The following is a 27,270-nucleotide window of genomic DNA, read 5'->3' as shown; positions in this document are numbered from 1 at the left end:
AGATATTTTCCCAGTGTCACCATTAACGCGGATTTAAGAGCGCTCGGAACACGTAAGCGGTGATGGCATAGATTTGTCTTTTGGATTTAGAAAGACTTCTTTATTCCCATGATCCACTGGCTCTGTGACAGCAGACAGAACATCACAATCCTGGACTGCTGGACATTTGGCACGGTGAGTCCTGTTGGTGCCAGAATAAATCTAGTTGTCTCTGATGTGCTGGAAGAACTTTATAAATATCCATCAATTGCTAAGAAACCTGTCTGGTTAAATTCCTCCCCTTCTGAGACCACATTGAAATTCATAAATGTTAATGGCCCTAGTAAACTGAATTTGTTTTCTTAGACCATTTCCTACTGTAATATCCTTATGATTTTTATGCAACATAATACTGGGGTTATTGAACTTTTGAGGACATCAGAGAGCTTTAAATTGTTTTATTGTGCCCTGTCAATGGCAAATCACAGATGTTTCAATAGCCAGAGGTCTTGAAAATGTCATTTTTCAAAAATCAAAGTGTCATAGTCAAGTCAAGGGCAGGACCAAACTCTGGATTCAAAACTCATCAGAAGATTCACATAAATGTTAACACTTCTGTAGCATTAAGCAGGCTTTTTGTTATTTATTCCCCCCTTTTCAGCTCACTTTCTCCTTTCATTCACCTCCTTATATTTATAAACGAGGGTTCTCATCCCTGAAGCTGTGCACTGGTCATGGCATGCAGGTTACAGCCATCTTGGTTGTGGAAACTTCCTTCCAGCTTCCTGATGGACCTCCCTAATGACTCCATGCTCCAGAACTACCTGCCACCTACTGTTGATGTTGCAGAGCAGCGTCTTCTTCCTGCACTCTGTGCTCTGGGAGAGACGCTGGATTTTGGCCCAGATCTCTGTACTGGGGTGAATGTATGACATTGTTCTGCATTCTGTCCATCAATTGTTCCATCAATTGTTCTTTTTGCACTTGTCACCCCGAGTGGGACGGGTATGCCCAGACGTGCTCTCCATGCCACTGGAGTCAAGCTATCCTGGCTGATGAGGGCTGAAAGCCCGAAACCGGTCCTAGGATGCTTGCTTCCAGGCCCGAGAGGACCTGGCCTGGCAGTACGGGTTGGACTGTTCCCATTGGACGCAGGGTCAAGACTGATTTGCATATGGCCGGGTCCAAATTGGAATGGCATGGTGAGCAAAAAAACAATGGATTTAAGCCCAGATCTCTGTATTGGGGTGAATGTATGACATTGTTCTGCATTCTGTCCATCAATTGTTCTTTTTGCAATGGTAGAGACGCTGATCACATCTTCTGATGTGGTGAGGTCAGACTCTGATGATCTCAGTGAAGGAATGAGCTTATTGACATAGTCCCTAGGACACCAGGTGGTCCACAGTTGTGCCATAAGTGAAACTTATCTTCTCCTGTCGGTACTAGTTGGATGCTCAATAAATCAGAAACCTTCTCTATACGGCCCATCAGAAAGAGAGCATTCTAGTTCGACGATTGCTCGGCAGAAAACAGAGTGGGTTGTTCAGTGATCCGACTCGAGGATCCCGCCATTATGTTATGTGTATTTGTAATGTGCACTATCACCGCGAGGGTGTCCTGGCGCTGAGCAGGTGTGCGTGCCTAGCCCTGCCTGGAGCAGATTGGTTAATTGTGAAGTCAGGTCTTCAACCTCTTGTGGAATTCAAGCAGAGAGGAGGAGGCTCTGATGTGGGATGGAAGCCCGTTCCACGCTCCCTCGCAGCGCAGTGGTACTCTGTACAAACCAACCAGTCCTGGCGCTCACATTCATCTGCAAGAAGCCCACGGCCGGTCCCCATTCAAGTCTCCTTGGTGGTCAAATTCATGGGTTCCACCTAGGTCTGGCTGGCACAGAGGGATGACATTGTGACTCCATACCGCTGAAGTACTGGAACAAGTACGTTACGCCCTCAGTGTCCTTGAACGGACCCACCAGTCCTTGCATCGTGTGGACCGGGAGGTAGGGGCAAGGATGTGCCAGATAGCAATGCTTTCCTTGAGCTCCTTCTATATGGCAACCCCTGCTGAGTTGGTGGGTCACTGAGTCTTCGGCCGAGGACCTGTATCTCAGTAGTGCTTCCAAAAAACAGGTAGTAGAGTTGTGGACCTTCGGCAGTCAGTGAGTGATGGGTGAGCGGCAGGCGACCTGAGTTCAAGGGGTCATCCGGTGAATGATGTTACAATGTATCGAAAATCCTGCTGACACCATCCAATGCTGGCGATTGCTGGTGATTGTTAGTGTTAGCGATGCAGAGCTCGGTGGAAGAACTGTCTTTTTTTTATCTACACCGGATGGCCGCTTTAAAAGGGCACTAAGGATTGGGGGTCTCAAAGGGTTGTCCCAGGGCAGTATTTTCTGAGTTTCAGTCCTATCGTTGGGCTTGTATGAGGTGTTATTTTGTTGCCTCTGGTTGAGGACACCTCTGGTGCAAGATGGTGGAATCACAGCCTGGTGCGGCACGTGCATACGGTGAAATCTGGAAAACCCGTGCAACACGCAATCTCATACCACCGCTCGCAAGCATCACATCAAAGCTGTGAATCAAGACACGTAAACCGTACCTGTGGAACGAAAGACGGCGGGGAGTAAAACACAAATAACTATGGGCTGGGTCATCGCAGGGCCTATACATTCACCCTTACCCTGCAGAGCCTCCCAGCTCTGTAGGCCAGGCCTGTTTGTGTGCATTAGGAACCCGTGGTGGTATCCAGCTGAGCACAGCTGTGGGACCTGCACCCATGCCCAGGTAGATGGAATAGGGGGAAAGTCTGCACAGGGGCTGCTAGTGACATCAGGAACCCTGCGAGGCAGCCTGCAGTGTGGACGACAGGGCAGGCAAGAAGCCCAGGGTGGGTGTGAATACACATAGTTGATGTCACTGCAGAAGGTGGAAATCGAGAAATAAGGAATAAATGCAGCACAACAGTCTATATATAGTGAACCTATAAACTGTGCTCTGGAAAAACACAGTCGCTGGGGACTTGGCATCAGCGTACTTTGTTTTGTGCAGCAGGTGTAGTGGCACCAGGGCCCAGAGGGATGATTATTCCTCTATTTTATAAATCAAACCGCAGCCGGTGGGGGCTATTCCCTTCCTTGAACTAGTCGGTTATGTGACTGGGTCTTGGGGCCTCTCCCAGGCTGTTTGGCCTTTGACCCCACATATGAGAAATGAAAGGATTGCACCGCAGGAGGAAGTGGGAAAGTTCTTCTAGTGTCCGAGGCTTGACTTGCATACACGCTTAAACTTAAAGTGCTTAGAAGCTGTTTTCAAGTTGTCTCTGAGCAATGATATTTGCCATGCCTGTCTCAGTACATGGATGCAACTGCTTTGATCTATCCACAGTAAGGTGTTTCGCAAAGTCACACACATGAGATTTGACCTGTCACGCGTAAACATACTGAAAACATGGAAATGTCACATACAAGCAAAATGAAAACTTGTCAGCTATGCTGGAAGGTGGCGGAAGATAAAGCTAGAGGTACAGATAGATAAACCAGCTTGAGGAGGCCCCTTGGAAGGTAAGTTAGCCATGTATGAACCCCAAAGACTGTGTCATACCAAACACCGGGGTACCAGTTCTTTGGGAAAAAAACACCTCCTTGTAATTTCCTTGAAGCTTCTGTGTGAAAGTCATTACTTTTGAAAACTGGAAGGCAAAGTCCCTTCCTTCCCGTGTTCCTGTCTGCCAGACCAGAGGAAGCATCATTTGTGAGGTGTCCAGAAAATGAACCATATTTTCCTGAAGTGAAAAGTACAGGACGTCTCAAGGTCAACAGTGGGATACACTTCTGTGGTCGACTTGACGCAAGACATTGGCCACTTTCGCTGTAAAGCTGGTGAAACAGGCACCTCTTTCAAGTCTCTGAGGTTCCTTGCGTGGAAACGGATTGTGGAAATTCAACAAGTCGTAAAGAAGGGAGTATCCAGTGCCTAAAGCTTTATTTGACTACTCCAGGCACATCAGCGTCATCCGAGGGTGACATCTTCACCGACTCCACAAAGCAGGCTCTGAGAAGGTAGATGCCATTTATATGAAGCTTTTGCAAAGCAGAACTTCGAGGCCTGGAGCCATGACCAGAAATCAGGCCCTTTCTTCAAATGTGCAAAAACATATCTAACAAAGAGATACTATTGTCAGATAAGATTCCAACACCGAATGAGACGCTGTCCAATGACGAGCTAACAGCGAAACTAACTTCAAAACAGAGCAAATAAGACATTAACCTTGAATGAAACTCCAACCTCAGCTGAGGTGCAAGCCTCCTGGGAGTCAATATCATCAGATAAGATGTTGACCTTCTATTAAAACACTAACTTCAGTTAAAACACAAACCACAAAAGAATCACCAACTTCAGATAAGACATTCGCCGTTCATAAGGCACTCATCTCAAAGGTAACACTAGCTTAGGATAGCACTCAAACCAAAAGGAGAGACCAATGACCACTAAGACGCTACCAAGAATGAGACGCTAACATCAGATAAGACATGAGCCTCCAGGGAGACACTAACTTTAAAGGAGTCGCTAACTAGGGTAAGAAAAGCCGCCAAAGAGACGCCACCTCAGACCAAACATAGCCAATAAATTGAACACTAACCTCAGATGCAACACAAACCATCAGAGAGAAAGAAATTTCAGACAGAACATTAGCCTTGAATGAGGCTCTAGCCTCAAAACACTCATAAAATATGGATAGATACACTGAAGGAAAAAATGACCAGAGAGGAGACATTAACCTCAGATAGGACAATAACTCCGAACGAAACCCTGACTTAGGTTAACCCCTTGCGTGCGGGGCGTATTCCCCGCCTGTGCTGACTCCGCCTTGCGCGGGCGGAGTCATGACGGAACGGTTCCGTCATCAGCACAGCTCAACCGACGCTGATGACGGAACCGTTCTGTCATCAGCATGCAAGGGGTTAAGATAAAAACCAGTTTCGAGGCTCTGACCTCAGATACAATAAAAATATTACATTAAACATGAATATTGATGAAAAAAATAATCACATAAAACTTTAATTTAAAATAAAAGACCTGGGACCCGATTTATAATGCGATTTGTGCATTAAAGTTCACCTTTACTACTGAAATAAATGTATTTATGAGTGCAAAACCTCACTGCTGAGTGACAGAATAAGGGTTGCTGAAATGTGATTCTTGCAAAGGGAATTGGTGAGCATGGATTAACTTCACGGTCACACATCTAGGGTTGTTGACGGTTGTATGTCCCGGCATGGTCCTAGCCCAAAACTCCAAATTCTGTCTGTGTCAACATTCCCCTGGCAGATAGGTCACACCTTGAAAATGGAGGCAAATCTACTCCAGTCAATAACGGTAGTATGATCATTTTTGGGATGGGAAAGTTTCCATTGCCCGTGTATAATTGATGTGTGGGGGAATCTGTTCTTCCATGGGAAAATATTTTCCCAATTGCCAGGCAGAAATAATAAAATTATCACAGTTCCTAGGAGCTCTCCTTGAATGCTTTGAAAATGTCCTAAAATTTGGAAGTTTGCTGTAAACAAGATGTAATCCTATGAGCGCAAATGTCTGCTTTGTTCCCCTACTTTTTTTAAGTGGGCCACCAGCTTGCATGATACAAAAACCTCAGATGGAACACCATCCTGAAAAGAGAGAGACCATCCCATTTTTAGATGAACAATTTTCCTGAGAAGCAACCGCGTATGTGGGAATGTCTCACCCCAAACAAGGAGCCTTGTGGCAGATGTTAAAGTTAAAACCAGAGAATGATGCTGGGGCCTTCTCTTCCTGAATTTTCCAATTTGGTACCGGTCTTCTAAATCCACATCCCACCATCCAAGTTGATCCACAGATTGGGGGTTAATATGACAAATGCTAAAAGGTCTCTTAAGGACAACCTGAGAGAGTGGGGCCATGAAGGAAGCCTCAAACCAGGCACCCTTGACTCCCTCCGGTCCTGTCTAAGTTCTTCTTAACTTATGGAGTCGGCAAGTAAGCACCTGAGTGACGATTTATATACGGTACATACAATCAGAATTATTGTTTGGCACCTAGTGTTAGCAGATCTGGCCCTGGCAGGATTCAGATCCCTGACCAGCTCTCTGTTTACAGATTACAAATAAACATTTACTGCAGAAGAGATGGCGTGTCCTAAAAAATGTACCAGTTACTTGCCTTATATATAGTTTAAAGCAGATGCGTCTTTAAATATGTACATATATGATTTTGATAGAATACATGTTTCCCATAATATTGTGTTTGTCTCTGGTGTTGCTGCTGTACCATGCACACAGCCAGCAAAGCCGCCCCTCACACTTTTGAAGAGAGCCTCTGAAGTGTTGTGTCAGCTGTGTTGCCTGGAGCTCTTTGGCGAGCCTCCTGATATGGCCATCTGTTTTTGTCATCAGTGATATTAAATGTCCAGAACTTTACAACCAACTCAGTCCTTGTTTTCAACAGTTCATAAAGGCATTATTTGACGGTGCAAAGGCAATCTCCTGGGCCAGCTCAGCTCATCAAACGCTATTGACTGGATGTGTTTTATGTTGAAATCTGTTTATTGTGTTTGAGCTTGATCTCAACTACTTCCAATGTCCAGTGAGCAGCAAACTGACCCACAGTCAGGTGTCTTGTGAGCAAATGATACATCCAAATGCCCCTCCTTCCCACTCCCTCTCTCATCATGCAGCCTGGGGAGAAGTAGGAAATATGAAGGCGTCCCTCCATCCTTCCACGCCCACTTCATGTCATTGAGTCGATCCAGGTTAGCGGGTTTCTGCTGCATTCCACCTGGGGTGATGTGCAGGAATCGTACGTATCCAGAGCAGAGTAACTATCTAAATTCAGTTGTAAGGAAGGACAAAAAGGGTTTCCGGGGCTTTACACCACTGTTCTACATACTCCGTCAATTTTTCCATCGCCATCAGCATCCATATTTCATGTAGCTACTCTGTAGCGCTGAGGTGGTCTCGATTTATTCTAGAGTACCGTGCTGCATTGTTTAGCTGCATAAAGGTCTAGAGCCATCGCTTTCTCCATCAGTGACTGCAATGGGAATGTTTGTTTGTTAGGTAGGCCGATCAGTGTGTACATAGAGGATCTAGGAAGCATGGTCCTGGTATGTAGTCAATCGCTTGGAGAACATCCACTCTGTACCTGTGCAATTTCGGGGAGTGGTGTATTAAGTGGGCCAGAGGGCCTCTTTCTCCAAACTTCCTCAAGTAATCCTCCCCACAGCTGTCCGTCTGATGGACCCTGACCTGGATGCTGTACCAGTAATATGTTATTTTGGACATCGACTCTTTAACATTTGAGCTCCTAACTGTCGAGTGTGTCCTAGTCAATATGTCTTCCCATTCTTTCCGTGTGAGTTTGTGGTCTAGTGCGGTTTGCCCCATTTTCGAGCAGTTGCTTTTCCTACTCCTGGTTTCTCTATCAGGACGTTATTCAACTCTGGGACAAGTTTCTTACCCCCATCCTTCATCAGCAGCGATCGCTCATAATTCGTGAAGCATCTCGATGCATGTGGTTTAATCAAGGGGTGTAGAACCCATTGTCGAGTCTGACAAAAGCAATACCTTTCAGACTCTGTAGGATTGATTTCTTCAAAGGGTTTGATGCCCATACCAGTGAAGAAATCACCAACTCTCACTTGTCCACCATCAACCCATTTCCAGAATATAGCTTTGTCTAAGGCTGGTGAACAATGTAAGTTCCAATATGGTCCAATTCCAAAGTCTTTTTTTTCATCCAGTCAGGGCTCGACCTATTCAAAGACCTTGGCCCTAAACTTTAGCTTTTGTTTGTGTCACCTGTGTGGGTCACATTGCAGTAATGTTGTAGTTTTTCATTGCGAGAGTTCTTGACTTACTCTGTAGGTTGTTGGTTGGATTTGTGTGTTTTAAACAGCATAGAAAGGTCAAAGTTGTTTTTTTTAGCCTGTGTATTGGCTCGCTACGGGATCGAATCCTCAACATTAAAGAGAATACCAGATTTATTACTGTGGCAGGCGCCAAGATTAGGACCACCCAATAAATTAGATCTTGGATTATCCCACCATTAGGATCTCACATTAGTTATGCTTTAGCGCCCCCAGTTTTTTGAAACCGCTAAGGACGGGGTTAAATAGTAGCGGGGACGGAATTCTGGCATCCATGGGTCTCATTGCTCCCAGACACCACAATATCCGCTCACGCTGTAGCCAGTGTGGCCACATTTATCGACCGACACCAGTGCAATGAGGACCTGCCTGGCCATACTGATAGAGATGGATGGGCTGCCCTTACCCAACCATGACGCTCTCCACGGCTCCATACTAGTTGCGGCCTCCGCAGCGTGGGGATGATGTGAAAGTTTTTGTCAGGGCTGATTTTGTTTTCCAGTCTGACCATGACCGAGACAGCTGCCGTCCAAGATATTATATCCTGAATATTGAGTTACAAGAATATTGTGACCAAAATGTGGAGGACCAAGATATTGAGGAGGTAAGTGTATTTAGGTAAGTATATATTTACTATTCTCAACTCCACGTACCTTGAAGATATCTATCTATCTATCTATCTATCTGTCTATCTATCTATCTATCTATCTATCTATCTATCTCTGTATATATATATATATCTCTATATATATATAGATAAATATATCATAATATTTGTGGAGTTATGTATAGAAAATGTATGTGCACCTATATATAATACCCTACCCACATTTCGGCTCTTGAAATTTTGGTCATGATCTTAAGTCGATATCCAGTTCATGATATTCGTAACCTACACCGACAGACACCGCCTCTTATCCTTGCCACAACCGACACCAACCAATCACCACAAGTCTGAGAGCCATCTTAGCGTGTGTGCAATCCATAACTAGCCCATATCTTTAAATTGGACAAATCTCACAGCTTAAGGAGCTTGCCGACCCCTTCTTACTTGCGTTTCCAGTGCTTGTTGTTGATTTTCAAACAGCTAACTCCGAAAATTGGGCCTTCTGTCCATGCTGCCCTTGTCCAGCTCTGCTTTAGAACTTTAGTCCATTAAAATATGTTAGATTTATATTCATTTTAATCACTTCACATAAGCAAGTTGATTTTGTTGTGATTTAAAAACAGGGACAAATGGAACGTATCCTAAATGTCTCATAGAAATATCCTCTGAAAGGATTTACATTGCTTCCTGAATCCTATTTCCTTGTTAGGGAATTAATATACTTTCTTGGTTGCTCCCCCATGATTTTAATATAGTACAGTTTTGCAGTTGAATAATGATTTTGCCTTCTATTTGGCGCACTACACATTTTTTTTCATTGATGGATTTTTCATGTGGGCCGTTTGTGTCGCAAGGAGCGAAAAAGCAAAATATTTTTCAAATTCTTGCAATGATTCAGTTTGGGGAGGAGCCAGAACAGAGCTGTACAAAACTGTAATGAAGCGTCAAGAGACTCCAGGCCGCCTTCCAGGTGCTCTAGACTAGGTCTGGTCTGATCCTTCAGAGTTTACCCGGATTGCGAAAGGCAGTCGAATTTCTGGAAGAAGTTGCAAAATCTAGTTTTTAATTTCTATTTCAGCTGGTCAGACACTCCGCGAATTGTCGCGTACATTGCAGTGTTCTTTCTGCAGCCTGTATTTTGGAATCCTTGCGGGCACTAAAATAAGGAGATTTAGGGATGAATGTAGAGTTGGTTGGGAATAAAAAATCCATCGGTTTATGAAGGGAAATGCTAATTCTGGGTCAAAATTCTCCTGCTGATTTCTCTCCTTCATAAGTTATAGTATGGCAGAGCCTGTGGTTTCACCAATGAATTTAAAATTAGAGGATTATTTTTTTACCACCAAACTCTAAACCAAGGTATTATTTATTACATAAATCTCTATCTTCATATCTGTCCTTCTCAATCCAGGGATCTTTCCCACCTTCATGTTGTCCCAGAAGGCTGGCACTTAAAGGCTCTTTGCAACTTCATCACTTCCTGTGCTTTCTCCTGGTGCAGGAAGTGGTGTTGGTTTAGCAAATTGTAGGACTGGGAGTAGCCAGTTCTTCCAGATGCTAGCACAGCGGTTGAGTCTGGGTCACTGGACAATCTCAGACTTCAAAGTTCTAAAATATTAGCACACTGGTCTGCAATAATATTTATTATTTCATCTATTCATAGCCCAAGATTTGAGCATTCTTACCTAAAAACATGTTACAAGCGAAACCAAACTGTTTGAAGATTAAGATTATAAATTGCTAATCAATTACACGGATAACATTAATTCTTTTTTCTTCTTACCTGACTATTTTTACTCCTTTATCAAGAGTTGATAAATTCTCCTTTTTCTAACAGCTTAAGGAGATCATCTTCCTGAAAAATGCAGTCATGGAATGCGATGCCTGCGGTATGTTCATACATTTGAAAAGCCATTGGATATTATGTGTTTAATGTTGTGTCTTATGTTCTACCTGATAACATGTCTGTGGTCTTTACAGTGTTTGGGAGGGTCTTTGTTGGGATGACAATCACTCGAAGTAGGCTCTGGCATTCCTTAACACAGGTCACTGTTTCCATTGAGACGGCCGACTCCACGGTCCTGCATTTGTACATAGTTGTCTTCTATCCGGGGAGGTAGGTCCTGTGAGTTCTAAGGTTGAGCCCTAGGCTCACTGTCTGAGACCTCTTGGATCGTCTGTTGATGAGGTCAATGGCTTGGGATCGAACCCTTCACGATTGGATGTCACTTCCTGTTCACTCTGCAATGGAGAACGGCTCAGTGCATTCTCATCCTGCCGCCTCTCCAGATCCCCAAACAAGGCCAAGATCCCTTTCTTTATATAGGATAAGGCCTCTCTGACCTTCCCTCCTGTCTCTCTCTTGTCTCTGATTGATTCTGTGTTAAGTGATCCCTCCCTTGGCCCCCCACCTTTTTCTCCTATTGCTTGAGAAGAACTGTTGCTAGGTGCCACCCCAATCTTTTAAAAGTATGCCCGCCACCCTTTGTCCCCGAGAGGGACAGTGGATCTCATGGTGATATTATGTGTAGTGGAGAAAACCAGTGTTTGGCCCTTGGCACCGGAGAGCTTCATTCATGTAGTTCTTGATCTTGATGATAAATGGACTCACTCCCAAGCCCTCACATATCCACCGTCTCCAAAACTTGGGGAGTCGTGTGATCTTCGCAAGAGAATCCCCCCTCCATCTGCGCTTGGACCTGCGCTTCTGTGATATCCGAGTATCACACAGCAACCCTCAGGATATGATGCTACTATAAAGCCAGTGATATCAAATTCATTTTATGAAGCACTGATCAATTTTTAATGCCTATGTTAGCTGAAACTGTGTCTATATTCCCCCTGGCTGCTCTGGTGACCAAAATGTTGGACGACATTCCGAAGAAAATGTATTAATCTCAAGCTTTGATTTTGAGTGTCCATTTAAATTCCGGCTCCATTGCAAACTTGGTCTCATTTTCGATTACAATAGGATTTCCGTGCAGGCGGTTCTGCAATGCCTTTTACAACAGCAGCTTGTGCTGCGGCCCAGAAAAATGGGCCCCCACACAAGCCGGTGTTATAAAAGTCACTTTGTGCACAGCCTTGCACCGTGAGCCAGGCACCATGTGGATGTGAGTGGGGGTATCCCAGGTACCCCTTGGACCACTGTACAGTGGCCCGCCGGGGGACAGGCACCCTGCTTCGGGCCCTCAAATTTCTTTCCCGACAGCCTGTACATGGTGGTAGGACCACCATATACAGCCTGTCGGAAAAGGAATCGTAATCGCTACGGCAGTGCCTGCACAGGCACCGCCCTCATTGTAGGGATAGGAGTCCGACCGCTGGCAAGACGGGATCCTTGATCCTGTCAGAGGCGGCGGTCTTTCCCCCCAACAGCCAAGCTCCAACGGCTTGCACCCTAATGCAACGGTCGGACATACGGGCTCGATGCCGGTGTGACTGCCAGTGACGGTCTGTCGGTGGCGGTCCCACTGACATCATAATCAGGCCCTGAGTGTACTGTGATGGGAGAAAGGCGCATGAGTGGAATCAAGACTAGATTGTCTCGGTGTTCCTCAGTAATCAACGGCAGCAGCAAAATTATGAGCCACTTTTTTTTTTTTTTTTACAAATTAAGCACTGAGCCTGGGAATCAGCGTTAGACCCTAGATATGGGCACATGTCTACAATAACAGTTCTAAGTGTAGGGCCCAATTCTCAAAGCTGTTTGCTTGAGCATGTATTTATTAGAGTGAATCCAAGTTTCTAATTGAGAAAAGTAGATTCCACTCTTGTAAAAAGATTTAATCACTCAAGGATTTCATGTGAGTAAATCTACTCAATGGGAGAGGAGTGGGAGGAGAGTGGGTTTGCGTTTTAGGGCAGGTATTTCATGTGAGTAGTGACACTCCTCACAAACGTACAAATGTTTGGTCAATAACACATTTGTCTTAGACCTTTTTCCCACCTCAAAAGGGTCAGACATTTTCTTCTCTCAAGGACTGGAGTAAAGTCCTTTCCATGGTTCAAAAAGGCAAAAGTGCCCCCCTAAGATAAGCGGGGTGTCTAGGAGTAGGGTTACGCCTTCGTAAAATGTCTTTTTGCCAGAGACAGCATTCGCACTTACCCTCAAATGAAAATATAGATGTACATATTTTCACACACAAAATGAACATTCTCCAAAGTTTTCTAGGGCTTAGCCTGGAAACCTACAACTGTCACGTGCTTCCACGCAAACCTGGAAAACATTTGTGAATTCCCAAAATGACTAAATGTATCCGTGCAAGAACCCAACCTCTGGGCGAAGACTTCTCGCGCCTTTGGTCTTTGTTTTGCAGACCGAGACGGTCAACAAACACTTTTTAGGGAGCAGTTTATGCAGCACCATCGTAAGAAAGCATTTATTCAGAGAGCAGGGTCCAGGGCTGGAGACAGGTAAGTCTGGAGGGAGCAGAAAGTGGAAGGCAGGAAACACAAACATACAGTGGTTGGGGCTAGTGCCAAGATATACTAGGGCTAAGGCTTCAATGTGCTGGAGGATGTCCACCATCAATACAGCATGGAGGTCTTCAGCCATACGTCAGGACAAAGTGGGGGCTTTGATGCCCCTTCTCAGGGCGCGAAGTCTAAACATCAGATTTTTAGCAGAAATGTCGAAGCGCTGAATTAAATTTGCTTCGATTTTTTTGAATGACTTATGAGCTCACGTGTACACAAATGAGTCCACAAAGTGAATGGCGATACATTTACAAGGCTGTCGCGTCATGCAGGGCTTAAGGGTGGGGGTGGCAGAGGAAACAAAGTTTCATCCTGGAAATGCAAATACTGAATCAACATTCATCATTAGAACGTTCATAACTCTACGCCAGCCAATCAGATATCTCTGCTGTCATCCTGATGCAACCTGTCAATCAATCCTCAGAACTAGTAAAGTTAGGTTGGACAGTGGCGTTAAGGTTCTTTTAACTCTATATATGTGAGCCAGTGTCAAATAGACAGTCAGACATTCAGAAAAGGGTGAGGCGTACCCTTTCAGCTTTGCCCCTATCACTTTGTGCTTCTCACCAACAGAGAGGCATCGGCGCAACACAACAGAGGTGGAACTGGCCTCTGTGTGACCAAGTCTAGCGTCCCCCTTTGCCGCACTGCAGTTCATGTGTGGATTTGGGCTACCAGCACTTCGCTTTTAGCCCCAGTGCCAACAATCTGGACCACTCACAAACACTCCATCGCTTCCACGGTTTCATTTTGCCAAAATAGAGTCACCATTGACTTCCGACTCGCGTCATCTTTTTTAACACCATAACTTCTGTTCTTTACAGAATCAATGAGTCATATGCAATGGTGACCAGTTCATACAAATGACCTTAATGGTTGCCCATGAAGCTCAGTTAATTGAGGTACCAAATTTGAGGGGGGGAAAAAAAGAAAATAAAAAAGTGGTGGTTATGCTGATGGCACACTTAGGAAGGCACCAGTTGCCATTTACTATAACTACGTCAACATGCCAGTATAAACTGATGACACAAATTGTTCAATCCCATAACTGAGGTGTTACTCTGTTATTTTATGTGTTTGGACTTAACAAACCTGCCATGTACGGTCTGAGGATGCCACTGGGTGGTAAAAGCATTAATGACCAGCAATACAATAAAATACAATGAAGGCATAGCGATGTTATCTTTTGGACATATGTATGGCACACATTTTGCCATTTGCATAGTCTTGTGACAATATGAGTGACAAACATCTTTCCAACTTTTGTTTTGCAGGAGTTAGAAAGCCATTCTGATAATGTTTAGGCTGTTGGCCATCTACTGGTCTTGTCCACGCTGTGGTGGATGCATGGCAAGTGTTCTGTTGTATTTTTATTTGTGTTGTGCCTTGTTGCCAGTTAATGTTTGGAAGGAGGTTACAGTCAGCTTAATTTTGTACTTGTGCCTTCTTAGGTTTTCGCATAGTTTTCTGTATAGAGAATTATGTGGTATGTCTTTATGTGGTAAGTACTGATGGTAGTGCATAAATAGCCAACCATTAGGCATAGTGATAGATGAGAAAGCAATGGAAGCGCGAATCGGGGGACACAGCGAGAAAGTATGTAGGAAAGAAGTTAAGAGGTGTTATAAGGACATGGCCAACTGTATAAACATTTTAAAGGAAGAAATGGTGGGGTATGAAAGAGAAAGAGAGAAAAATGAAGTAGGGACTGCAAAAAGTGAGAAAATGGATGAAGGAAATACAAAGGAGATAGCATAAAAGAAGAGCAGAGAAAGGAAGAGAAATACTGCACAGGAGATAGGAAAAGCATACTTGAAAGATATTGATGGGATTGAAGAGAAAAAGTAGGAGATAAAAGTGACCAATGCATAGAAAGAAAAAAGCTGAGAAACGAATGGCGAAAAGATAGGATGGTCAGAAATAATGGAAAGGAAGACATAGAAAGCAAGAGGGGGGAAGGAGGTGTGAGAGAGAAGGAGCAGAGGATGCACTTTTGGCAAAACTGAACGATGAGTGGGCCCGATGTTGTATATCCTGACAAGCGTCTGCATCAGGAAACCCACCTAAACTAGGACCAACCTCCCCGGCATACTGACGGCAGGGTCACTTTTAGAGGATAGACGACCACCTATAATAGACTGCCAGCAGACTAAGCCCAACTATTAACTCCACCGCCCAGGGTTACTTATAACAGCTGTATTGGTAACTGTGGCGTAACAATAGCCCCTGCGGGACAGCGGGTCCCTGACCTGAGAGCTCCTGACTGGCTCGGAGCGTAAGGGGGGGCCCCTGCGTGTACTTTGCAGGGGGGGCCCCCTCAAGTTTCGTTCCGCCAATGGCATATCTGTGTTGTTTTGGGTGCACATAAAGTGTTCTCTGTAATGTGCATAATGTATGTTTTGATGTGCATCTTCTTTGCAAGTACTGTTGGTGACAGCAAACTAGATGGCATATCTGAGCTGTGAGGCGTGCATGTGATCAACTTTACAAAAATCAGCTCTCGCAACTACATGTGTGTTCATCAAAACAAGGTACAATGACCAAAAGTTAAAAAGAAGCGCAGAAGCAGGTTCTTTGGTGTAAGTCTTCTTGTCACAGCAAGATGTCTAATTTTCTCCAGACTTGAGAATAATATAGTCGCCGACACGTGTTTCGTCGTGTGCGGTTGAGTCACACGACTCTTCAGGGCTTCCACTCCAATTCCAATGTGTGGTTGGAGTAAGTCTGGGTCTTTAAAAGCTCAGTTACAAGCAATGGGTATTCAGTATGTATACGAAACAGTCGATGCTGTTTGACAAAGTAATCAGTTGCAGTGTATGGATAGAATTATCGTATCCCACTGGTAATTTCCATTTGAAAGTATAGCGCTGTGTCTCGCTAATCTGTAAGGCAGTGGAGCCGGGAGGGGATTCTTTATAGCGCCAAATTGAGGAAACGAGTACGTGACCTCTGCGGTGGTGTGCCGCTGTAGGCAATCCCTCCTCTGTTAGTTCCCGGCGGTCGTCTCTCGTGTACGAGTACCAGTGGGATACGATAATTCTATCCATACACTGCAACTGATTACTTTGTCAAACAGCATCGACTGTTTCGTATACATACTGAATACCCATTGCTTGTAACTGAGCTTTTAAAGACCCAGACTTACTCCAACCACACATTGGAATTGGAGTGGAAGCCCTGAAGAGTCGTGTGACTCAACCGCACACGACGAAACACGTGTCGGCGACTATATAATTCTCAAGTCTGGAGAAAATTAAACATCTTGCTGTGACAAGAAGACTTACACCAAAGAACCTGCTTCTGCGCTTCTTTTTAACTTTTGGTCATTGTACCTTGTTTTGATGAACACACATGTAGTTGCGAGAGCTGATTTTTGTTAATTTGCCTTGTCTCTTGACTTGTTTGGACGGTTAAGGGTGTTTTGCCGTCTGCTCTTTACGCACTACACAACGACACTCTTGCTCCTCACACACTTTGTAACGTCTCAACCCAGGCAGCGCGCCCCTCTAGTCCTAATTTTCTAAAAACCCCTTTGCCCAGTATTCATGTGATCAACTTTGCCCATGTATAGTTTCAGATGATGTGTTGTCCTGTGAGAAGCTTCTTGTTCATGCTTTAAGGAGTACATTTGTTTATTGCTTCCCTCTGCCATGTGCAATGGGACATCGGTTTGAACGCGCAACACTCACATGTTGTATTCAAACACACACTGATTATATAAGATATTGTTTAGCATGAAGTACAGTTCAAATAAAAACATGTCTGTTGTAACCCAGTTGAGTTCATTACGCACTGCAGGTTGTGTTTATTTCAGTTTGACTAGCTCTATTATATTTTTTTATTTATTTGGTAAAGTGCAACATTACCCAAAAATTCGTTTCCAGGCGCTAAATAGAACTAAGACTGTGGTAAAAAGGGCGAGAGATATGGGAGAAGTAGAGGCAACGTGTAGAAAGAGGTTAACAAAAGAGAAGCGTCTTAAGAGTCTTGCAGAGGGATTGCTCTTTGTTTTGTAGGGTAACTAGGCAGCTGGTTCCAGAGCTTTGGGCTCAAGATGCCAATAGAGTTCCCTCTAATGCTCTCATTGTAGATGTGAGGGTGCCAGACCGATATTAAATTATATATATATATATATATATATATATATATATATATATATATATATATATATATATATATATATATATATATATATATATATATCTCGAGTGTGTTCAATCCCTCTGCATGCTGAGGGGAAGAGGTGGCAATGTTTGGGGATGCAGCCACGAGCGTCCCAAAGAACACCAACCACTTTGGAGTCCGGCGCAACTGGTGGCAAAAAAGTTCAAACTACATGTTCTGTGGTAGCGCCTGGACACGCCGCACCCCTGGGATCAGCTCGCCACCATTGGTGGACCACGAAGCCGTGAAGGACTATGTTGCCTACTAAGGCGACTAGCACGAGCCCTCATCAGGAAGAAAAGCGGCCGGGTGAGAGACTAAGGAGAAGTGTAATACCGCCACTGTGTGAGAACTTGGTGTGCATTTGGGAGAAGGGAGCAGACACCGCCCACTGGGGTTAGTACTGACGCTGTGTGTCTGCTCTGCGTGAATCCAGTCCTGGGTTTTGCGCCTCTCCCCATGCTCACGCACCTGGGATGCCTAACCAATCGGAGGGAGGCATCCTGTTGTTAAGAGGGCGGCACAAGCACTTGCATTTTTCCTGGGCGGCATCTGAGGAAGTTTTTCACAAAACGAAACGCGTCATGCAAAACGCCTGAATTAAAGGAACTGTACACTCACCTGGAGTCTCGAGTGTGTTCAATCCCTCTGCATGCTGAGGGGAAGAGGTGGCAATATCTATATATATATATATATATATATATATATATATATATATATATATAGATAGATAGATAGATAGATAGATAGATAGATAGATAGATAGATAGATAGATAGATAGATAGATAGATAGATATATATATATATATATATATATATATATATATATTCACTGAAAAAACCATAGGTTTGACACCAGTTATAGTTAGCTGGAAATGTTACTGACATAAAACCATTAAAATTCCCACGTTGTAGTTAGTTGGACTCACTATAACTTGCGCGCCTGCAATGCACTGCTGATGACGTCACATATTACATCACTCATGACATGGTCAGTGACATCACTCATGACATCACTGATGACACCATCCAGTGAATGTGTGTCTTTCTGAAAAATAAATATGTTTTATATATGTATATGTAAAGGTCGATGGAAGAATAAATGTTTAAATAAGTGTCTTAATGGATGTTTAAAAAAAAAATTGATTGGTTAACTGGCTTATTAAGTGTATCTTAGTGAATACATATATTAGCGAGTATTGTTTAAATATTTAAATGTTTGTTGCAGTGTTTCACTTTGTGTATACGTGGCTGCATTGGTTGGTGAGTAGCTACATGTGTGTGTATATGGGTTATTAGATTTTATTTAGTATCAGTATGAGTGTCTGTATGGTTTGGTGGGGGTGTTACTTAGCACATAGATGCATCAATGACTGACTCACTGTTTGTATGTGTTTTGAAGACAGCATATGTGCAGGACTGTATGGGTGGATGAGTGTGTATATGTGTGTGTTAGTGAGTGAATGACTGTCTCACTAGTGTCTTTATCAGTAACTACATATGTTTTAATCTAGTATATGTGAGTATTGATGTATATAAGTGAGTATATGTGAGAGTGAGAGATTGAAAGAGTTCTTGTTTAAATAAGTATGTGTTTCTATAAGTGATTGTTTAAGAGAGTAAGTATGTGTAAGTTTCCTTAGAAGTAAGGTGATAGTGTGTGTATAGCTGTATATGCAAATAAATGGATGTTCAATAGTTTATTTGCATGTGTGATTATGTGTGTGAGTAACTTTTGGATGACTGTCGGTGTGTAACAGGATGTATAGGTGTTTCACTACATATGATGAGTGAATATATGTATGAGTGACTATATAGAACTGTTGGTGAATGAGTGGATGTGTATATAGATGGTGGTATTACTGAATTGGTTTTTTAAATGCTAATTTTTAACTATAACTGGTGTGAAACCTATGGTTTTTTTAGTGAATTTCATAGGTTTTTTAAATGCTAATTCCTAACTATATAAGGCCTGAAACCTATGTTTTTTTCAGTGAATTTCAAAGGTTTTTTTAATGGTAATTCCTAACTATATAAGACCTGAAAGCCCACCAGGAATCTCCAGTATGCGCCAGGGGACTGCATTGCAGAGAGGTGTAATGAAGCCACGCCCCTTTTTACACCTCTCTGCAACGCAGCCCCGTGCATGTTTGAAGAGGGGGAACTAATTCCCCTTGCATACTGGGGGCCGCTGGGGGCCAACTAGCCCACTTGGAACCTCCAGTATGCGCCAGGGGGCTGCATTGCAGAGGTGTAATGAGGCTATGGCCCTTGTTACACCTCTCTGCAACGCAGCCCCCTGCCACGTTTGCAGAGGGGGAACTAATTTCCCTTGCATACTGGGGGTCACTGGGGGCCAACTAGCCCACCAGGAGCTTTCAGTATGCGCCAGGGGGCTGCATTGCAGAGAGGTGTAATGAGGCCACACCCTTTTTTACACCTCTCTGCAACGCAGCCCCCGTACATGTTCGAAGAGGGGGAACTAATTCCCCTTGCATACTAGGGGTCCCTGGGGGCCAACTAGCCCACCTGGAACCTCCAGTATGAGCCAGGGGGCTGCATTGCACAGAGGTGTAATGAGGCTATGCCCCTTTTTACACCTCTCTGCAACGCAGGCTACTGGCGCGTTTGCAGAGGGGGGACTAATTCCCCTTGCATACTGGGTCATATCTGCCCAAACACAGATATTCCGAACAATTGAAAATGACTTTTCTTGAGAAACATTTGGATTTGGATTATCATGTCCTATACTTTGGAATTTTTGAAAGACTGACTTTGAGGATGCTATAAATTACTCAAGTCTGCCCGAATTGTGTGGGTAAAATTGATACCTAGTCACTTTGAATAGGAATGTACTTACTTCTCATCTAACATTTGGAAGAAATATCTAGTTATATGACAACAGGACAACAGGATACCGACATAACTTGAAGGAAATAAGAACGCCCTGAAGAAGTTCTGTTGTACAGAACTAAACGTTTCGGCTGGCTGTGGTACATAAACTTAGGGAAAATAAAAGCATTTGAATATACTCCAAGATTCAGCGCTTCAATAAGGACTCTAAGTGATATGATTTGATTGGACTTATTGTGCAAGTGGTGCTGTGCCAAACTTTGGAATATTCTCCACTACTCTCTACTATTTACTCTCTCCTACTCCACTACTCTCAAATACTCACTCTCTACTACTCATTCTCTACTACTCTACTACTCTCTCTCTACTACTCACTCCCTACTTCTCACTATCTACTATTCTCTACTGCTCACTCTCTACTACTCTCTCTCTACTACTCACTCTTTACTACTCACTCTCTACTACTCTCTACTACTCACTCTCTACTTCTCACTCTCTACTACTTTCTGCTACTCACTCTCTACTACTCTCTCATTACTACTCACTCTCTACTACTCACTCTACTACTCACTCTCTACTACTCTCTCTACTACTCTCTCTCTACTAGTCTCTACTACTCACTCTCTACTACTCTCTACTATTCTCTCTCTCTGCTACTCACTCTCTACTACTCACTCTCTACTACTCTCTACTACTCACTCTCTACTGCTCTCTACTACTCACTCTACTACTTACTCTCTACTACTCTCTACTACTCACTCTCTACTACTCTCTACTACCCACTCTACTACTCTCTACTACTCACTCTCTGCTACTCTCTCTACTGCTCTCTACTACTCTCTACTACTTACTCTACTCTCTATTACTCACTCTCTAATCTCTACCTCTCTCTACTTCTCTCTCTACTAGTCTCTACCGCTACCTCTCTACCTCTACCTCTCTACCTCTACCTCTCTACCTCTACCTCTCTACCTCTCTCTACACGCACACATATACACATATATATATATGCATTTATATATATGTATGTGTATGTATGTATGTATATATATATATACATACATATATAAACATATATAATCTGTATATCTATATAAATACAAATATAAATGCATGCATACATATACATATATGCATACAGATGCATGTTATTTACATGAAAGTTTAAAAAACACTAATAAAAGCAAAGCTAAAAAGCCACCTTATTACAAACAGAATGGCTTTAACTTAAACGAGGGCGAGATCTATTGCATTTTCAATGCTTGTTTACTTTGGTTCCATCAAGAAGGCATTCAGATGTGTCACACATTTGCCATAGATTCTGAATGTTAGCACTCTAGTTGCTCATTAGATCACTGTAGTAAAGCTACTGCTCACCAGGGAAGTCTGCTGCTGGTATTCAAAGTGCATGTTTCAGTCTGCATGTCAGAATCTTTTAATGAAATAGAAGAGGATTTGAGAAGTCACTCAAAATGATCCTTAATTTTTCTTTCTGAAGCACTAATCATACTTTCTATGGCAAAATGAACCCCCTCATTTTGTTCCTTTTTAAATTAAATGTTTTCAGACTTACCACTTCATTCCCATCACGATGGCTTCAGGTGTGCCATACCTTTGTAATAAGTAGGACTGTTAGCGCTCTAGTTGTTCTTTAGAACACTCTAGGAGGCTGCAGTAGAACACAAAGGAATCAACTGACAGTCTCTGTCCTTGTTGGATGTACATGTTTTACTGAGAATGTCAGACTTCATTCTCACATGACTGAGAAAGATAATGTGAATTTACAGAAAATATGCTTTCAGTTTAGCTTATAGATCCCCTTCCAAACCACTGTGGGAAAATCATGAGATATTAGTTTTCTTTCAAACATGATTCATGATATCACAGCAAAAGGCTTTTTCACATGGTAAAATCACCTTAGAACACACCACAATTCCTAAAATGAGTATGGTACCATCAACAAATGATTTATAATGTAACTAAAGTCCTAAAACCCTCTATTAACTACAATGCTTTTTAATGAGGTGCTATCATGTATATTGGTCCCAATATGGCTGCCAACACTTCTTGGTTGAAGTGCTGACAGCCAATCAGATCAGATGTGTTGTTAGGCTCCGCCCAGATATAGATATTTTTTTTAACCTAAATTACTCAAAATCCACTGGAGCACATATCTTGAGACATAGCAAAGGCACATCGGGCTACCAGTCCCTACAATTTTGCCAAGTGTGGTGGAAATCCATTCAGCCGTTCGGGCTAAAAGTGAGTCCAACCGCCCTATGAAAATTAACATGGGGAAAACACGTTTTGGGACCCCCCTTTTTATCTCGGCCCCCGCTTGACGAATCCCCCCCAAACTTTCAGGGAAGGAGCGGAGCGCAGCGAGGCAAATTTAAGGAAAATTACAGGCAGATTCCTCAACCGGTGCCAAAGTTATTCCCAATAGAATGTTGCGGATTTCCTATAGAAAACAATCCTAACTATAACTACCTACTGGCGACCGCCAGTAGGTAATACATACCTACATATATATTTATTCATATATAAGAGTTTTTTCTGAATTTGCCCCTGCATGTCACCACTAATGACAGTTCACCCACCCTAAACACCTCCAAGTCTGCTTAGAAAACGCTGCTCACTTGAAACGATTTACAAGCCATAGTACTTTACTATATGCACCGGTGCCACTGCACCCGCTGCACGGTCAATAGGCATGCCCCTGTCACCACTGACCTAAGACGTTCCCACATCATCAGTGCCTCGTGTGCTGCTTCAGGGCATCCCATCGTCGGCATGGAGGGTTTCGCAGAGCGCGTGAAAGCCGCCCAACCTGGCTCATGAATAAACAATGAGCCGGCTGTTCTGAATCCGTGGGAGGAATGTCCTTGGGTGGAAAGAGGACAGATGATTCAGGCCAAGATGCACAGACATGAAAATAATTTATCCCCCCAAAAAAAGCTGAGCTGCAAAATTAGATCATGGAAACACATTTTAAATAGGGACAATATGATGAATTAATTTTGCAATTTTCTCCAGAAATAACCACAGAAGAGAAATGCACTTTTTAAACTCCTTGCCAACAGCATTAGATGTAATCTTTTTGGATTCCTCATGCATTTAAAAGACTAGCATCTCAAACCTTAAAATAGCGCAAATACTTTGCTAGACAGAAATACTTATTAAGAAGTGTTCCTACTGTGTCGGGCATATTAGGAGTGAATCATATATTTTATGTCCATGAGATAATTGTATTTCCTCCTGAAACCTTTTGTAGTTGGAAAGCCTTGATTTCCCAAGACAGGGTTCTTCTATTTCTTTTTTTTTTGTATCCCCCATTTTCTACACTTGAAGCACAAGCAAATGACACCCCCTCACAAGCTTCCCTCAGACTCACCTCCCAGAACACTTCTTCTACTGAGAGCCAGAGGCCCTCCTCCACAACCAACACCGCGTCCCGCACAACAAACAGTGGTGTCACAACCAACAGTGGTGTGCCGCGCAACTAACAGTGGCGTGCCGCGCAACCAACAGTGGCGTGCCGCGCAACAAACAGTGGCGTGCCGCGCAACAAACAGTGGCGTGCCGCGCAACAAACAGTGGCGTCCCGCGCAACCAACAGTGGCGTCCCTTTTTAGGTTTTGCCTCGCCAAAGAGATGCGCTCTGCGCATCTTTTTCGGCGCAGGCGAAAACCTGATGAGAACTGTAGTGTGGCTTGGCTCGGCCCTCCTCATTCGTTGGCTGGCTCCGTAAATGGAGCCTTGCCATTGGACGAGGGGCCTGTCCGTCAATGCCGGACCAGACACGGGGGCGTTCCCGAGATTCTTTGGCTTTTGCCGACGTCACGCGACGCCGGGAACGCCCCCGAATCTGTCCCGGCATTGAGCCGGCACCCTTTCCTGCTTGCGTGAGTGCTTTGCCGTCCGTGTCCCCTCCCGCCCCCCCCCGTGTCCCCTCCCGCCCCCCCGTGTCCTCTCCCGTTGCAGACTGCAGGCTGCAGGAACACGGAGCACGGAGCTTCCCCCGCCGCCGAATACACGCAGGCAGGCAGCAGGAGTCTGGAGGCTAAAGGCTGGATGCCTCGGCTCCTCTGCTCCTCTGCTCCTCTGCTGGCCTTTGCTCCCCTGCTCCTCGCCTCCGCCTCCTCGCTCCTTGCTCCTCGCTCGTTCGATGCTCTGACCCTGCACAGCAAGTATTGAAGAAAACAAGGGCTACCGACCGCCGTCCGTGTCCTCTCCCGCTGCAGACTGCAGGCTGCAGGAACACGGAGCACGGAGCTTCCCCCGCCGCCGAATACACGCAGGCAGGCAGCAGGAGTCTGGAGTCTGGAGGCTAAAGGCTGGATGCTGAGTCGCTTCTCACTAAAAGCGAAGGTGAGTGAGATGGTGTCCTCCTCTCCCCACCTCTCCTCAGCTCCTCAGCTCCTTGCCTCGGCTCCTCTGCTGGCCTTTGCTCCCCTGCTCCTCGCCTCTGGGATAAACTAAAATATGCTTAATGTAAGTATAAACAATTTACTTAGCCTGTGGTTATCGTAAGCAAGTAATGGCTCTGTCACGCCTGTCAAATATTTCACTCGCATAGTGTAATGACATAATTTGTGATTAGATTTGTACTTAATTTCCATTAATGTTACTAGTTGCTGCACGTCCTATTATCTCGCTGCCATGGAACAGTGCCTCAGAGACAAAGAAACAGCGAAACGTTTTTCATAAGTGCACATCTGATTGTTGAAACAATGCATCTCTTAGCCCAATGAGTGAGTTGGTGCCTCGCTCTCCTTTTCTACCTGCAAAAGAAAGCACAGCTTGGTGCAAAAAAAACGAATAGGACTTTTGTATAGCAAAACATATTTGTGCGTGGTGGAAGCAATGGATAAACTGTTGGGGGCGTGATTATGTGGTGAAGCATCAGACTTTAATTTACACACATGCATTCTATCATGAGTACATTCTATTATAGTACGAACAACCCAAACACCAACGGCGAACTAGTTAACTGCACCTCACACAAAGTTCCAACCAATTAGGACCTGGTGTGCTTCTTTTCCAGTGCCCACCTATATACCGCTGCCAAGCAGAAATCGATTTTCACAAAGAAGTGGAATGGTGCTACTTGCAAATACATAGTTCTGTTGCATGTTTGTTATAGTTTGATTTGCCAGTAAAGATATCCTAATTAATCTCATTTGTGCTTTTCTAAGTATTCTTAGGCAAATGCTTTTTCTCTTGAAGCGTCTCGGGTATTCATGGATTGAAGTGTAACGCTTTTTCCCGTAGACAAGTTAAATGAGACAGGGCAACAGAATGCATTTACAGCACATCATTTTGCTTACCTGAATAATTGCTTCATCTGCCTCCTTTATAATGGCACACTCTATTTTCTATTCCTCTTTTCCATACGTTGAGTCTTGTATTAAATGGATTCCGTTATTTGATGTGAATTTTTTTATGTGCTAGTGAGATTGTATTACAGTGATTTTAACCTGGTTTTTGAAGGCTATCTGCTAATGCTAGTCTGTTGTCCCTCAACATGTTTACATTTAGTTAGTTGGTCTCTTCTGCTTTCTGCTTTTATTGTGCTATTTGCTTATCTTCTTGTGCTGCCATCTTGATGGGTTTCAGCTTTCTTGTACTGTTCCAGCTCTCCAACCTGCAAGGATATAATAGTGATGTGTGGCCAACTAGTAGGTCTGCTAGTGGCAAGCACGTCTATGTTGGTAGGGGGCACATATGCTAGCTGTAAGCCCTTCAGACTGGAACTTCTTGCTCTGTCATCAGATTAACACCAGCTTGTTACCCAAACGTCAAAATATTAATCCATCAGTTAGGGAGGTGGAAAGATGTTGGTTTCTCGGGTACGCTATAGAGATTCTTTCAACTTAAAACAAGCCTCTGATATAACTAAAGATAATACGCGCTGCTCCAGGGAAATGGTGCTACTTGGCCAGTTGGTGGTTTGACAAATTAGACCATAAAATCCAGCGGTCATGTCTGAAATATCTATGTTTTCAGTGCTTTGCTTTTTCCTAGATTCATTTGTATTGACTAAAGGAACTAGTCAAGTTCCAACCTCTATTTCCATGGGTGATCAATCCTCTTGGGTGGAAATGAGCATGAGTGCGCTCAAGGAGTACTGCTTTAAAATCTGTACTTAACGCAGCCTTCCCACAGTTTACATGCTGGAATCAACTTTTGCAGTTAGACACCCCATTAGCCTCATGATTACCTACATTATATATCAGAAGTGCAAAGAACCAGAACAGTTATAAAAGCCTTCAAGGGGTGTGATCAGTTGTACAACCTGCACCTTCCCATTGGGGGTCAGACTCCATGTTCAGCTGTCTGGGGTTGTATGGGGCAAGGGAGATGGGTACGGGTGAGTGGAGGGAGGAGAATAGGGAACTGCAGGAATAGATGTTGATAAAATTGCTGGAAGAGTGTACATTTCTCCAGCAGCTCCCTGATTGCCTTTCTTAACCCCCCTCCCCCTCCAATTATCCACAAAGGACCCAGTATGGCCTTGGTCTACTGTGTCTTCTGAGGGGAAGCTGTCCAAAGAGTGCCTCAGAAACTTGGTATCCATTGAGGGGTTTCTTAGTCCTGCCTGTCTTGTCGCCCAGCCTGAGATAGGGGGGCGTAATCCGATTCAGAGGCGCCTGAGTATTGGGGTTCAACGAGGTTTCTGTGTTCAGCGAGGAAGTCTCTCCATATGTCCCTAAACTTGCCAAGTTGGTGGTTCAAGTCGGCTATTGTTTGTATGCAGCTATATTGTACATCTCCTGTAGCAAGGTGTTAGACGTAGGGCTAGTTTGTTTCGGCATAGTGGTAGTATACAGATATTGGCCAAGGCCATACCAAACCATCTGTATTTTTAGTTTGCAATAAATGGATATTGATCAGAGTTGTAAAAAAGTTATTCTGTGCTATTAGGGTGCCCTTGATGGTTACAGTCTGTATGAATGTGGTCGTAGTAGAAGCCTAGTATGTGGTCCAAGTTCGGCATCTCCCCCCCCCCAAAACTGATTGTTGTCCCCCTTCGGTGATCCACACCTCCAACACGCTTTAGGGTTTATTAGGGACCTGCGGGGTGGCCCGTGCCATTTGTGTAGCACTTTAAACATGCTTCCCTGAGGCATTGGTGGTCTTGGGTAGCTAGGTCTGCCAAATCTTTTTCTTTGAGTTTGTGATCTATAGCCTAGCTTATCTCCAAGCCTTCAACGCAGAGACCCTAATCAAGGCCTGCTGCCACAAGGTGTCTGGATAGGGAGAGCTGGCGGGACCA

The 27,270-nt window shown here is 44.0% G+C and overlaps 1 protein-coding gene across 1 annotated transcript in view; it reads left to right on the top strand.

Moving 5' to 3' along the window:
- The window catches only part of COMP (cartilage oligomeric matrix protein), a 125,924-nt gene that overhangs the window by 10,003 nt on the left and 88,651 nt on the right, over positions 1 to 27,270 (top strand). Inside the window, exon 3 of the mRNA XM_086947033.1 lies at positions 10,332 to 10,383. Coding sequence (XP_086803159.1) covers positions 10,332 to 10,383 — 52 coding nt within the window. The remainder of the gene's footprint in view (positions 1 to 10,331; positions 10,384 to 27,270) is intronic.

The sequence above is a fragment of the Lissotriton vulgaris genome, chromosome 12 (genome assembly GCF_964263255.1).
Source record: "Lissotriton vulgaris chromosome 12, aLisVul1.2, whole genome shotgun sequence".
Lineage (NCBI taxonomy): Eukaryota > Metazoa > Chordata > Amphibia > Caudata > Salamandridae > Lissotriton > Lissotriton vulgaris.
This window is presented reverse-complemented; position numbering and strand designations above follow the sequence as displayed.